At 40.9% G+C, this 14557-nt stretch overlaps 1 protein-coding gene across 4 annotated transcripts in view; it reads right to left on the reverse strand.

Moving 5' to 3' along the window:
* Positions 1 to 241: 241 nt before the first annotated feature.
* RNF170 (ring finger protein 170) overlaps positions 242 to 14557 on the reverse strand; it is a 29715-nt gene continuing 15399 nt past the window's right edge. For 3 of the 4 annotated variants that reach the window (XM_031439974.2, XM_031439975.2, XM_031439977.1), the window contains 4 exons: positions 12062 to 12170; positions 7628 to 7701; positions 5312 to 5422; positions 242 to 3064 (listed from right to left, as the gene is read on the reverse strand). In XM_031439974.2, coding sequence (XP_031295834.1) covers positions 2795 to 3064; positions 5312 to 5422; positions 7628 to 7701; positions 12062 to 12170 — 564 coding nt within the window. In that variant the 3' untranslated portion in view covers positions 242 to 2794. Of the gene's footprint in view, positions 3065 to 5311; positions 5423 to 7627; positions 7702 to 12061; positions 12171 to 12570; positions 13028 to 14557 lie in introns of all 4 variants that reach the window. The other variant, XM_064477382.1, reaches the window with a different exon arrangement.

Consider the following 14557-nt stretch of genomic DNA (forward strand, 5'->3'; position numbering starts at 1 on the left):
ACAACAAACAAACCCCCCCCAAACCCACCTAATTACCTCCCCCAACAAAATAAATATAAAATAAAAAAATTTTAATTAAAAAAAAATTAAAATGTCCAAGCAAAACTGATTAGAAATGTGAGGAGACACTGGATGTCCATTAGTGAAAAAGAAAACCATTGCAGCCATTCTGCTGAGTGCTGTTTCAGGAGTTCTGAACTTTAAAGCAAACGACATCAAAGAAAACAGGAAAATTCACAGCTACTTTTAACCATTTGCTTTTATTCCAGAGAATAACTGCTTGACAAACTCTTAAATCATGAAGTTTGAACACAAGTGTCAGTCCTCTGAAACAAGTCTGTGAGGTAGGTGTCTACACAGCCACTGGGACCGACACAGTCCTTTCTTCCCGTGTTGCTGTCAAATGCTGAGAACTGCAGGATCTGGAACCACTGTTCTAGTGGGCAGTTTCAACAACTCTCTCCTCCGTTCTCGTTCCCCACAGAGCTGCTCCAGTTATCATCTGCTCCTGGGGCTGGACCATCTGTTTTTGTGAAAGTTGCAATGTTGTTGTTTACAAAAATCCAAATCGTTGCTTTGATTTGATAGGATCTAGCTCTGAATCACAGAAGTTCTACTGTGATGTTTCAAACACTGACTGACTCTGCTTACTTTAAATACTCTCTCAGACCCCTAGTTCATGTATTATCAGTGATCCATAAAGATGACGTAGTGAGCAGGTCTAAAATTATGAGAAGCTGGCATGTTCCCTCTTCAGTTTAGCAAGACGTCATACGGTGTTTTTGTATGTTACAAAAGTTGGTACGTTACACTTCGACCAGGAATTCCAGATATTACAGTAAAAGTATTGTAAGTAGAAATGTGACACTTGAAGCAGAACACATGCACAGAAAATTAAACCCTTTCAAAGTGACATTGCTTTAGCCCCACAGCAAATTTGTAATTGGCAGGAAATGCATTTCTAACCTGGTAAATGGTGCTGTAACCAACTACTCAGCTTCTCGAGTTAGTGTCTGCGGCTGAAACGCTTTTCCATGAAGTATGCCACCCTACTAGACATTGGATTTGATAAAGTGTAGAAGCAGGGTGCATGGAGTCTTGCTCTGTTGTCTTTCTAGACCTTTCCTCCTAGAAGCACTTAAGATGTCCTAGTCCAGTGTGTCCCACAAGACTCCGGGGACCGCAGCGTCTCCCCGTGTAGGAGTCCTCCTGGGAGTCTGACAGCCGTCACTTACTTGTGTGTGGCTTCAGACCAGAAAAAACCTTTCACGTTTAGCAGGAATTTTACCTATGAAACGGAAGGCCATGCTCTGCCTTTTTCACAGAACTGTCTTTGAGGATTAAATGAAACGTATGCAAACAACTGCTTTAATTACAATGTGCTCTACTGAAGAATTTTGTTTTTCTCTGTGACAAGCAGCAGCTTTGGCTGCGGCCCAAATTAGAAGACCCTTTTACTGATACTTCATCAGCGTCTCAGGAGTTGATGGCTAGTCTGATTAACTTGGAAAAACTGTGACAGATCAGTGTTTTCTCCCCCTCTGACCACAGTGAGGCTCATGGATGCAGGAATGGACAGGAGGACTTAGCAGCGACTGCAGGCGGCAGGGCTGACACTGACTGTCCCCTGGGGAATCAGTGACCACCACGTCCAGTTCCCTGGCAGGCTGTGCCAGCTGAGGGGGTTACGATTTCATAATACTGGTGGTTTTGATTCTGCTCAAACAGAAGACTGCAGAGAGAGCGTTAGGTAGCTTTTGCTGCAGTCTTCCAAAAACTCAGATAACTTTCCCGCTGAATATCTCATTCAGTGCAAGGCCTGATGAATCTGGGCTACGTCCTGCCATCTGGGGACAGTATTACAGAATTTTTCTGACAAGAGAAGACTAACCCAATTCGTCTATTCGATTGCTGTAGTTCACCAGTAATTTCTTGTCAAATTTAAATAGTGTTCCTAGTACCCTCCTCAGGTCTCTGATGCTCACAGCCACAAAGAAACACTATTCTCAGGAATGCACCAAACTACGATGTGCCTGCATTATCACCCCGGTTCCTGAAAAAAAAGTCCCTTTACAAGTTACTTTCATAAACGATTCCTAGAAAAGGACCCAGCTCTTATTGAAATGTCATAACTGAGAACGGCAAGTATGCTGACTGGAGCAAATGTCTTAAATCTTGTTAATTCTATTGATTAAGAAATGTTCGGTGAACCAGAATATGAAACCAGATGACAGAGAGTTCAAGTTTCTTCTTCCGCTTTCAGCCAATAACAAGTGATTATTTCAGAATGGAAAAGCAGAACTGCTCCAAATGCACAAAACTTAGCTAGTCCTAAAAGAAACACTGATCCCCCCCCCAATATTGTACAATATTTTATTGTAATAAAAATATTTAGGTGAGTCTCAGAGCAACAGATTATCACATGGGTACTCACTGAGAAGCATAAATTGTACATTTGACAATATCTTACTATACATCCAATTAATCTGAGTAATTTGGCGAGGGGGAAGAAAATATAAGCATCCCATTTTATTTCACATTTTCCCACAGACTTTATAGACAACACAGAATCAAGATACAGTTGTAATCAGGATAATTCTAACCTTAATATTAGAACCTGCAGCATGTACAAATTCCAGTCATCTATTGCTAGGCATTTGCCAGATGATAATCACAAGTTTGGCATACAGTGGTTTGAAGCTTGGAAGATGATATTCAAATGCTTTACACGGCTGTTGTCCTTCTGTTTGGTTTTACACGTTAGCCCCCAATTTTTGTCAGCTCATTTTTTTGTTCATCTGTTTAGTCTCTGTGTTATGACTTCTCGATACATAATAGAGATGTAGATGAGCAACAGAAAGATGACAAAGAAATCATCGAGAAAGCCTAGGATTCCAAACAAGGCTTCAGGTACGAAGTCTAGAGGTGATATAAGGTAGAAAAAAGCTCCCATTAAACAAAGTATTATCCTGATACGGAACATCCAGAAAAGGCCCCCGACTGAAAACATCTCCCTGAACGCATGCCTCAGTAACGTGGGCAGGTCCATGATTCTTTCCATAATCTGGTAGGGGAAGAACAGATATTGTGATTTGGCATCTAACGTGTCAGACTTCAAAAATCATGTAATTTTCTTACAACATGCAGACAAACTCAGTTAACATGAATGACAGTGTTTCACATATTGGTCAAACGGCATATTTTCTAGTTACTCATTTTTTAAAAAAATAGTTCTTTGATTACTAGGTTCTTATAAATATGTCTTATAGGAGATAATTGAAAAGCGACTAAAATGTCAACAAACTTAAAACATAGGCTATAGTAATACGAAACTCAAGTTTATCTCTAATTGGAGTTAGTAAAATAAACCAATAAAACCCTATAGGATTAGTCTGAGGCTTGGGCTCAAGTCTCAGCTTTAAAAGTCGGACAGATCGGGGTTCGGATTCAAAGTCAATCACTTATTAACCAGGTTACCTTGGGGAAAGTTGTTTAACCTACTAGAGATTAGTCAACAATTGAGTATGTGCCACGAGGACTATTAAGAACCAGAAGAGACATTGTTATAAAAGACCTTTATAAACTGGCACACAATATGTAAGTACCTATGTGTATATATAAGTATATACAGACACATCAACTTTGATAACTTTGACAACTTTGACAGTCTTAACAATAGCAATGAAACTGATTCCTTCTAAGGATGTTGATTCTGCTTAGCTTGAGTTTAAGTGAATTACTAATTGCCACAAAGATTTTCGGAATGCCGGGCCTTACCCTTTCTGGAAATGAGTAAGTTTCTGGATCTATACAGACCAATAATTACACTATAGTCACTCTGTAAATATACTAAAAACCGTTGAATTGTATATTTTAAACAGATGTACTTTATGGTACATAAATTACATCTAAATAAAGTTGTTTGGAAAAAAGATGGTACCCGCATCTATTTTGGATGACCTTGAGCAGGTCAGCCAACTCCCTGACTGCAAGCCCCTCGCGGGTCCTGTGCAGCTGTGAGCTGACTGCATGCTCTCTAGGGGCCTGGGTCGTCATGAGCCACCAGGACCCCTCAACGTGACTTCCTTGATGGTCTCGTTTCTCCAGGGGTGGTAGATGTGAGGGAACTGACCAGAGGAAGTAGATCACATCCTGTGGTCATTCCACCGCCCCGCGTTCAGCTGTTTTTCACAATCTGTATAAATATCGTTAAGTCCAACTCTAGGTGCGTATTTTGTTTGTCTAACAGGTGCCAAATAAGTTGAGAGGGAAATGGAGACAAAAGTAGGAAGAACTGAGTAAGTGATGAGGAAACAGTTTTAAAAACCCCACCGGATTAAAGAAAATCTTGTAACTCCTTTTGGAAAACTGCTCACAAGAGAACAAAAATGGTCTTTTTACAATCACTTCCTAGGCTAATTTTCTATTCTCTGTGGAAGAAACTAACATTTACAGCGAAACAGCCACACTGCTTTCACAAGGTCTGCGGTAACTTAAATATTCTAAGGACCAGCCAGTGTGTCTTTTGAATGCCTTTCTGTCCTTTGTCAGAGCTGTTTTGTTCAGTTCTCATATGGTATCATTTATACAAAATCTGTAATAATTAGGTAAGAAATATGAAATGGGTTATTAAGAAATGTTTGTATATTAATCACAGTCTAACTCCACTTTTGAGGAAGAATATCAAATTAAGAGCTCAATGTCCTGGAGAGGGTAGGGCATACATAGCTCAGTGGTAGAGTGTGTGCTTAGCATGCATGAGGTCCTGGGTTCAATCCCTAGTACCTCCATTAAAATATATATATAAATAAATAACCTAATTACCTCCCCTTTCAAAAAAAACCCCCAAAATAAGATCACATCTAAAATAGAAGGCTTCTGAATAGCTGACAACACAAGAGAAACCCGAACCTAGGATTACTTAAGGGAACATTTCCAACAGGGGGTCAGGGTAAACACAACAGAGTAAAACACAGTTGTAAAACTCTCTCAGTTGTAAATTTCTCCTAAGACAAATCCTATTTTAGAATCCCACAGAAGCTGATAATTTTACATTTTCCTTCAATTTTTTCTTATTGCTTTTTTGCTGGTATCACTTTCATAAAGAGTTATAATGCCTTTTTTTTTTTAAGATAGGAAACTGTAGTTTTTTGGAAAGCTGTAACTCAGTGAATGACAACGATGAAGGCAAAGCCTTTACGCAACACACACGTAGGTTTTTCACAGCCAAAGAGTATTTGTAGGTAAACCTCACCTGACAAAAAAGAAGCTCATTACACCCTCACTTTGCACCCGCGGTGACATTACTTACAGATCTGGGCTGGCCTGAGAATCTCCGGTTATAATCATTAATGTCTTGGTGCAATGATACGACATCTTGAGACTGGTCGTTTTCACTAAATACTGTCAGCAGTAAAGTTACCTGTGCATTACAGGAAAAAAATTGTTACATCTTTCTGCAGCACTAATTTTTTTCATTTTGTGTTCTTCCTCAGTAGAATGAGAAAAGCTTCTGAATTTATGCTTTACGTATTTCTCGTAACAAGAGCAACACCTGGGTGGAAAGTAACTTACTGCTTTACAATAAAATCCAATTCACATGTAATTGAAACTCCTATAAAATAAAATGGGCACCTTATCCAAACACTGTCTTAGATATTTTCCAGTCCACATCAGGGGCTTTATGTCACTAGTTCTCTGTTTGGGCCAACAGATATTTGAAGACACAAGAAAGATGAGAAAACATTCAGAGTGGAGAGGGTATAGCTCAAGTAGCAGAGCACATGCTTAGCGCACACAAGGTCTTGGGTTTGATCCCCAGTACCTCCTCTAAAAATAAATAAACCTAATGACCTCCCCCCCCCCAAAAATTAACAAATAATACAATAATAAATAAAATTTAAAAATACTTTTAAGAAAGAAAACATTCAGGAGCAAAATGACATAAAATTATATACCTATCACTTTGAGAGAGAAAAATTAGGGATTTCTTTTTTGATTAAAATCATGATTCCTTATCCTCTCACTGGTACTTGAATGATCTTCGAATGCTACCAACCATAATACAGAGATGAGCTTTTTGCTGGGACCAGCTCTCAAGCACCATCTCTACTATAATCAAAAGAAGGTAATTCTTGATATTTTTAGATAACATGCTACATTGAACCCCGTTTCCTCCCTGGTAGAGGTAAGAGGGATATACAAATGTCCCAGGACCACATTCAGGTCATCTGAGGCTGATAGCTCCTCAAACAACAAGTCTATTTTAAAATATAACCGCCCCCGCAGAAATGGTCCCCGTGTAACCAGACGAGTATGGGAAGGAGTCGTGATAGATTTAAGTTGTCTTGCTGTTGTTTTTAGCCTTCCTCAGCTTGGCTGTAAAACCACAGCTTCCGCTGCTTGGATGCTTTTGAAACGTGAAACGCAGGAGTGCTAAGAGCAGCGCGTGTACGAACAGCAGGTACAGCCGTCTCTTCACAAATTTGTTAATAAAAACCCCTTCTTTCAGTAAATAATAGCTGAGCACCTCCTGCGGCCAGGCACTGTGCTAAGTGCTGGATATACAGAAAAATGAAGACACGGCCCTGCCACTGGTGATCACAGTCCCCGAGACAGAAGTGGGGGCAGACCAGGGCAGCAGCCTGTCATAAGGCCCTGGGGCAGGCAATACAATGATGTTTGAGAAGGAGGACTTCTTCTGTCTGGGGTGTCCAGAAAGCCTGGCACCTGGGCTCGCCCTGGAAACGTGGCAGGACCGCTGGTGTGCTGGTGTGAGCATGAAGGGAGAGACGTGGTGAGTGTGTTCCAGTCTGAGCCTGGCACTATCTCCAGTGAGATCCTGCCACCTGTCCTGCCTCTGAGATGAATCGCTCTCCTGTTTGGGACCCTAAAAGCTGTTCTATTAAAACACCTTTACGTGGGGAGGGTATAGCTCAGTGGTAGAGCACATGCTTAGCATGCACGAGGTCCTGGGTTTAATCTCCAGTCCCTCCATTAAAAAAACAAACATGAAAACGAATATATGTATGTATATGACTGGGACACTGTGGTGTACACCAGAAACTGACACATTGTAACTGACTATACTTCAATTAAAAACAAAAAACAAAACCCAAAACACCTCACTGCCTCCCTCCTTAGGTAGCTTCTGTACCACCTACAAGAATCTAATCCGTTCTGGATAATGCAACGTGGTTATGTCTCCAAAAGAGACATTTTTAAAAGTACTGTTCGTCATTTAAAGCTATCTGGACATTTACCAGAGAAGGGCAGATTAAAAATAAATTAAAAGGGAAAATTTTTTTCAGAAGAAGTGTATGTGGGGAATATTTGCTTCAGCCAGATTTGCTAGTTCAGTTATTCCTTTGCTGGTTTTACAACAAAGATTTATGAGGATTTGGGGGAGGATTTAAGTTGTTTCTTCACTATAGCTGAAGGGAATTCCCCCCCTTTTTTTTTGAGGTGTCTTAAAGACATTTACAAACATAATGGAGTGACATCATTGAAGCTTTGGAGAAATGAAGTTCTGCTAAAATCATAAAAATAATTCCCAAGAGTCAGGCACAGAAAGCACAAAAATTCTCAAGATGAAGTAGAAATGATGTTTTCTGGATGCAAACATTACCGTTTGTCTACAGATCGGACAACTGATCGCCCCAAGCCATGAGCCGTATCGCCAGTACGCAACAATGCAGGTGCCTAGCGGGGAGAAAACGTTAACACTGATGTTGTCAAGTCCACATGTGCTGAGACAGTTTCAAATATTTGAAATATTTTAACAGCATCACCTATTTTAGAATGTTTTTTTACTTTATCCAACCAACTCTTAATAAGGCAAATTCAAATCGAATCGTAATTCCCAGCAATTGAACAATATTTTCTTTTAAATAACCAGTTAAGATACAGGCATTTTTACACAATTAAAAGCAAGCATGCATTAACTGTTTCAGCGTATGAGCCTTACTAGAAAATGTTGCATTTCCTATGGAAAATAAATAAAATAATTGAACATCTGACAAATCAGTGTTCTGTTCAAGTTTTCTGTTCCAAATTTGACATGAATGTTAGACAAACACAAATTCTGTTTTTTTTTTTTTAAGTTTAAAAAACCAAGTTATGTAAGTATCAACAATAGTAGTTAGGTAGTTCGAGCAAGGAGCCAACGGATGCAAAGGTTACACGCTTTCTGCCCTACTGAAGTTCACAATCCAGTTAAATAATTGAATCAACTTTCGCACTGGGTGGATCTGATTTTTCTGCTTGAAGGTTCATGAGCAGCAGAACAGTTAAGCACAGCCTGAAGGGAGGGTTTTCAGATCTTACACAGTGGTCAGCATAAGCACTAAAGTTCAGACCAAGAACAAATGAAGGAGTTATCTTTAAACACTGTCTGGTGTCTAAGGGGCCAGTTCATTGTCTTCTCTGCAGGAACCAGTTTCTCGGACCACCCGGGTCCCACTGTGACTCTGCACTTAAGTGCCTCTGCCTCCAGGCTCTCCTGTTTTCTTACTCTCCCCTCAGCAACCTGGCGTAGCTCTCTGGTTCCTTCTTCTGATTCTTCCAGATCCGATAAGTGTCCACAACTCAGAGCAAGCACTGACAGTCAGACTGAGGAGGCCAAGGTGACACGCTTATATCAGTTAGGAGGTGGTTACACCTTAAACTGTGTGATATTAAGCTTCGGTACAAAAGAAGTCCAGAGAGGGCGAACTCTCTGGGATGCGTTAGAGGCACGTGTAGAGCAGAAGGGATTTGAACCGAACTTTGCAGGAATGGTAAGATTTCGACAGGACATGGGAGGGAGGATGCTCTGGGTTTCTTCAGCGTAAGAGCAAATACCAGAGGCAAAAATAAATGGTATGTGAGGAGGCTGGTGGGCAGACCAATGGCTCGAGCAAAGGCTGCCCGACCTGGACGTGGGTGACCGTGGGGCACTGGTTCAACGATTTAAAGATGAACTTAAAAGCTAAATGGTCTGTATCTGGTATCTTTTCCTGCTCTCAGAGTGCTGTGTTAATTAGATCATGCTCATGAAATGCTTTGAGCAATCTAATTTCATATAGAAACTATATGAAAGGGAAAATTCTTCTAAATCTGTTAGTCTCGGTACCATCTGTGATGACGCCTTTATCTCTGACCCCTCCACTAGGAAGTCCAGTGTATTTTGACATATCAACTGATTAATCCCATATCTCTTCTCCACAAATTGGAGCATAGCTGTCTTTGTTCTGCAAATTCTACAACGGCCACTGGCCTGCACTGAAAAATGATGGTCTAGCAAATCAGACACGAGTTCATACACATCTGTTGTGACATGCTTGGTGTTTTCCCTTTTCCTCAACTATCTCCCTCTTTAAAATGCGAGACCCACATAAACAGGATGGTGGGAGAGATGACTCAATTACTTGAATCTGGGGTACAGTCTTTCTAGATCTTATCTATAAAATGGGAATAAGACCTCATAAGACTGCTGCAGGATGAAATAAAATAACATGAGTTACAACTTGCAGCAACGTGGATAGACCTGGAGATCGTCATTCTAAGTAAAGCCAGAAAGAGAACAAAAAATACTATATAGGTGGAATCTAAAAAAAAAAAAAAAAAAAAAAGACACAAATGAACTTATTGACAAAACAGAAACAGACTCACAGACATAGAAAACAAACTTCTGGTTACCAGGGGAGAAAGGGGGTGGGAAAGGATAAATTGGGAGTTCGGGATTTGCAGATACACACTACTGTATATAAAAGAGATAAACAACAAGGACCTACTGTACAGGACAGGGAACTCTATTCAATATCTTGTAGTGACCTATTATGAAAAAGACTATGAAAACCATTATACGCATGTATATGTATGACTGAACTATTACACTGTACACCAGAAATTGACACAACATTGTAAACTGACTAGACTTCAATTAAAAAAGAAAATCTTTGAAATACAAAAAAAAATGTGAGTTACAAATGCAAGTATGTGCAAGCTGTTGGTGTGCTCATTCTCCGCGGGCAGTGGAGGAACAGACCAGGAGATCCACGTCCAGAACTAAGCTGGAGGGCACTTTGGAAACACCGTATTGATACACTGGAACTGCTCAGACAAAACACATTTCTGTTTGTGCAGAGGTTGTATAACTAGTTTTTTTTTTAACCTTTGAACTTACAGGCAGTGAATTAAAGTGCCCAACAAGTAGAGCAGGATCTCGGAAGGAATCCACCCTATTGCCTCAGACCCAGAGGTCAAACCAGGAACACAATGCAGCCATCTTTCAACTGACCACACTATCCACTCAGTGAGTCACCGAAGCCTGGGTTGGCAAAGGGAGTCTGCCCAGCCCGCCAGACCTCAGTGATTCCTAGCTGACTGCTAGCACCGGCCTGGGGTGCTGTGTGAGGGGGTGGCTGAAGCCAAATTCAGACTCAGAAAGAGAGTCCCCAGTGGATTAGGAGCAGGGGCCGGAGGTCTGAGAGGGGGAAGTGTCTGCTTTCTCTGATGCCCAGTTAACGCTCCCCATCTGATCTTTCATCATTCTGCTGCTCGTTAGCACTTCCAACAAATCATTAAGGACAGACGCTGAAATGGTGTTTTAAGATTCGTTAGCTACTTAGGCAAAAACCGGAGGGAAGAGGCCAGAGTAAATGGGTGAGGCAATAAACGGGATTAGTCAGCACTTACTTAATGAATAAGAGGTATAAAAACCCTGCAGGGCCTGGAATGGCTTCCAAATACTTTATTTTATCCCCAACAGCGTGAGCAATAACACAATACACCTAAGAGTTCTATTCAGTGAGTCCCAGACAAAAGATAGCACGGGGAGAAAGCAATTTCTAGATTACCGTATGCTACAGTTTAAATTAGTCTTCATATGCAAATTGAGTACAATTTGGGAGCAATCAGAACCCTATCTTGAATACAGCTGCTCAAAGAGAAAGAAATACTACCAATAAAAAATAGGTCTAGGGGTGGGTGTAGCTCAGTGGTAGAGTGTGCGCTTAGCAAGCACAAGGTCCTGGGATCGATCCCCAGTCCTTCCATTTAATAAATAAATAAACAAACAAATCTCCCTCCTCCAATAAGTAAATAAACTTAAAAATTTTTAAAATAGGTCTAGCGATTACATAAAACTTAAATAGAGAGCAGTTGTATACGCCACCAATCACATAGAAGAACTGAGCACAGGGTTGGAAGTCCGTGCGATCCAAGTTTAAAACCGAGCTCTGTCCCTCTGCAGCTGGGTTGCCCTTTGTAAAATTTCTTCACATCGCTGCATCTTGACTTCCTCATTTGTGTAGAACTCTTCCCTGTACAGAACTCCTAGGTACACAGCATTATTGCTTATGCTGCTGGGGCTGGAGGGGATGAAGGATGCTACGTGTCCGGCATGTAGGAGGCAAGTGACAACTGACTGTCCCGAATCTCACGTGACCATAACCAGCAATGACTATGTGATATCTCATTATTCTCTCTGGAGTCTTTCTGGATGGCCAGGAAGAACACCAGGTGTAGGCAACACCCCTTCCTGATACTGAGTGTGAAACCAGCGTTCCTTCTCACCCACTGCAGCCTCTAGGTGCCTCGTGCTCCCTCCGCCAAGCCTCTTGACGTCATGAAGGAAGAGAGGCTAGTGAGAACTTCTGTACTGTCTTAGAGTGAAAAAGAGGCGGCAGGGCTCAGGCAAGGTCTTGGACAAGGTCCTTATGAGAAGAACCTTCCTTCCTTGGGAAGGATGAGTAAGAAATGAAACCACCGAAAAGTGATGACCGTGAGGGATCCGGTGGAAGCCTCGTGGTACTGATAGACTTGAATTACTACTCAAAGAAACACTTCCGTTTACCAAGAAACTGAATCACTAGTTTTTGTTTGTTTGTTTGTTTTTTTAAATCTCTGAACCTACAGACTAAATTAAAGCGGCTGACAAGGAGAGCAGGATTTCAGAAGCAAGCTACCTGACTCATGAAATGCCAAATGTGGTAGAGAGGAAATAAGGCATCCAGCCTGTGCACTCCCACGGGGCTTGGTCTAAATAGTCCCTTTCGCCGCACACGCCCGGTTTGCTTACCGCAAAAAAGATGTCCACAGTTGGTTTCGACAGGGAGGGAGGCTTGATGTAAACAGATCGGACAGTACATGTCGGTGTAGAACTGGTGTCGGGCAGCAGCAGGTGCATCCTGGGGAGAAGATGGGCGCCCTCGTTACATGAGACACACATACACGGGCTTTTTAGAGTCAGAGTTATCATAGGGGCCACGTAAGAATACACTCAGTGCGTGTAATGCTCACTACACTTTAGATGTGCCCTAGTTTCACGTCTTACAGGTTACATAAAGTTCTCAGGCTCCACTGTGGTTTTACTTAAACTGCCTGGTCTTGCCTTCCTTCCTGAGCACAGTCTAAAGACGGCCACCTGGTGGGGAGGGTGTAGCGCAGTGGAAGAGCGCATGCTTAGCATGCACAAGGTCCTGGGTTCAATCCCCAGGCCCTCCTCTAAAAAATAAACAAGTAAACCTAATTACTGTGCCCCCCACCCTGAAAAAAATAAAATAAAAATAAAAAATTAAAGACAACAACCTGGATGAACTTGGGAGCTAATCTATTGGGATGAGTGAGTTATCCCGAATGACACAGGCCGAAGGATAAGAAATGTCACACTATTTCCCACGTATTAGCTTTCTTTCATTTTCAGCTTCTGTTTCACTCGTCCATTCCTGACAGTGGTACGTGCGTGCTGGACCTCGCGAGAGATCAGAATTAGACTTTTAAAGAAGAGTATTTGGTCATTTTGGAGGTAGTAAAATTTAAGACCACTGGTGACTGGAATTTAACCCTTCACAGAGCCAGATTAATACAATGCTGTCAGGACAAGGACTTTATCTGTACGACTCACTCTAGTAGTCCCTGGGAACTGGAAAATTACCCAGTACTGCTATAGAATGTATAGCTTTTAAAATACTTATCAAAACCCGACTTTATAGCACCCAGCACTTATCTTATAAGCAAAGTAGCCGGTATTAAAAACACCAAATTGCTAAAAAAAAGTATTAAATTTGCTAAATATGAGCTATTCTTCACTGTAAACTAAATCAAAGATTTTGGTCACCCTACATTAATAAACCAGAACTAAAATCCCCTATGTCTTAAAACAATCTTAAAATACTAGAATATCCTACAAGCCAAGGTCATGCTTTGATGTCTTAATCTTTTATGTCATTTTTAATGGTGCAAAGAAGAAAAACACACAGCATGTCATGTTCCCTCCTCTACCTTTTCTCTTCATTCTTCATCTTTGGAAATTAACTGACAAAAAAAGCCAGGGCTGTCTAACAGAACTCACCACAATATGGAAGTCTGCTTTATCTGTGCTGTCCGACATGGTAGCCACGAGCCACACGTGGCTAAGTACCTGAAATGTGGCTAGTGTGACCAAAGTACTGTATCTCAAATTTTACTTAATTTTAGTTAATTTAAAATTAAATAGCCATGCGCATGTGGCTGGTGGCTACCATACGGAATAGGCTACGTCACTGGAGCTTGATTCTACCTGGAGCTTTAGGCCATGCCTGGGGCGGGGTGTGATGGAGGTGAATGGGACAGCAGTGCAAAAAAAATCTGGAAGATCCACCTTGATCCAATCCAGGACTCCTACAGAGCAAGATCTAGTCACGCGATCCTAGTATGAATTTAAGCAAATCTCAGAGATCTAATATGTTAAATGGGGATAAGAATAGTCACCTATCATGTTTGAAGGTTAAATGAGAGAGTTGTATGTAAGATCACTCTGTAAATTAGAAAACACCACCCCAGCATGAATTATTCGTAACAATAGCTCTGGAACAGGGCACCACTAATACGCTTAAACGATTTTTGCATCAGTGAATTTCAAGTTCTCTGAAGCAAGAATTCCTGTCTGTTTTGTTCACAAATGAATTCGCAATGCCCACAATAGCGTCTGACATATGGTAGATGTTCCATAAATATTTGGTGAATGGATAAATCATAAAACCCTGTTTGGAGGTTTGACTGGCAGGTAGGCCATCAATTTTTAATTTTTTTGTTTTCTGATGGTAGCTATCTCAGCATGAAGGTGCACAATATCCGACTTAATCCAGTCTTCATGAAATGTATTACATTTCCAGTTCTTAGTCCATGTGGTTAAAAAGCAAAGAAGAGGCAGAAAAAAGTTTTCTTCTTTGCACAACTCATTTTGTTAACTTTGACCACTGAACAAGAAGAAAAAGAAAAAAAGCCTTTTGGTAGATCTTAGGGGAACATATTTTAGAAAGAGTAGTTTTTCCACTACATTTCATTAAAGTCCATTAGACAGTGTTTATTTCCTCGCAGGTAAGTAATCAGAAAACTTCTGTCTTTTTAAAGCAAGTTAAAACCAAATAAATACACAAAAACATCTTAATTAGGTTAAGACCAGTCATTTGCCTAATCTGAAAATGTACAATCAGTAGAGTAATTTACAGTAACTTCAAGCAGCAGAGAAGCCCGTGTCTCCAAAAAGGAGTAAAAATGTTCCATCACAGTTTCTTATGTAAGGGGAGAAATACTC

This window comes from Camelus dromedarius, chromosome 22, assembly GCF_036321535.1.
Source record: "Camelus dromedarius isolate mCamDro1 chromosome 22, mCamDro1.pat, whole genome shotgun sequence".
Taxonomy (NCBI): Eukaryota; Metazoa; Chordata; class Mammalia; order Artiodactyla; family Camelidae; genus Camelus; species Camelus dromedarius.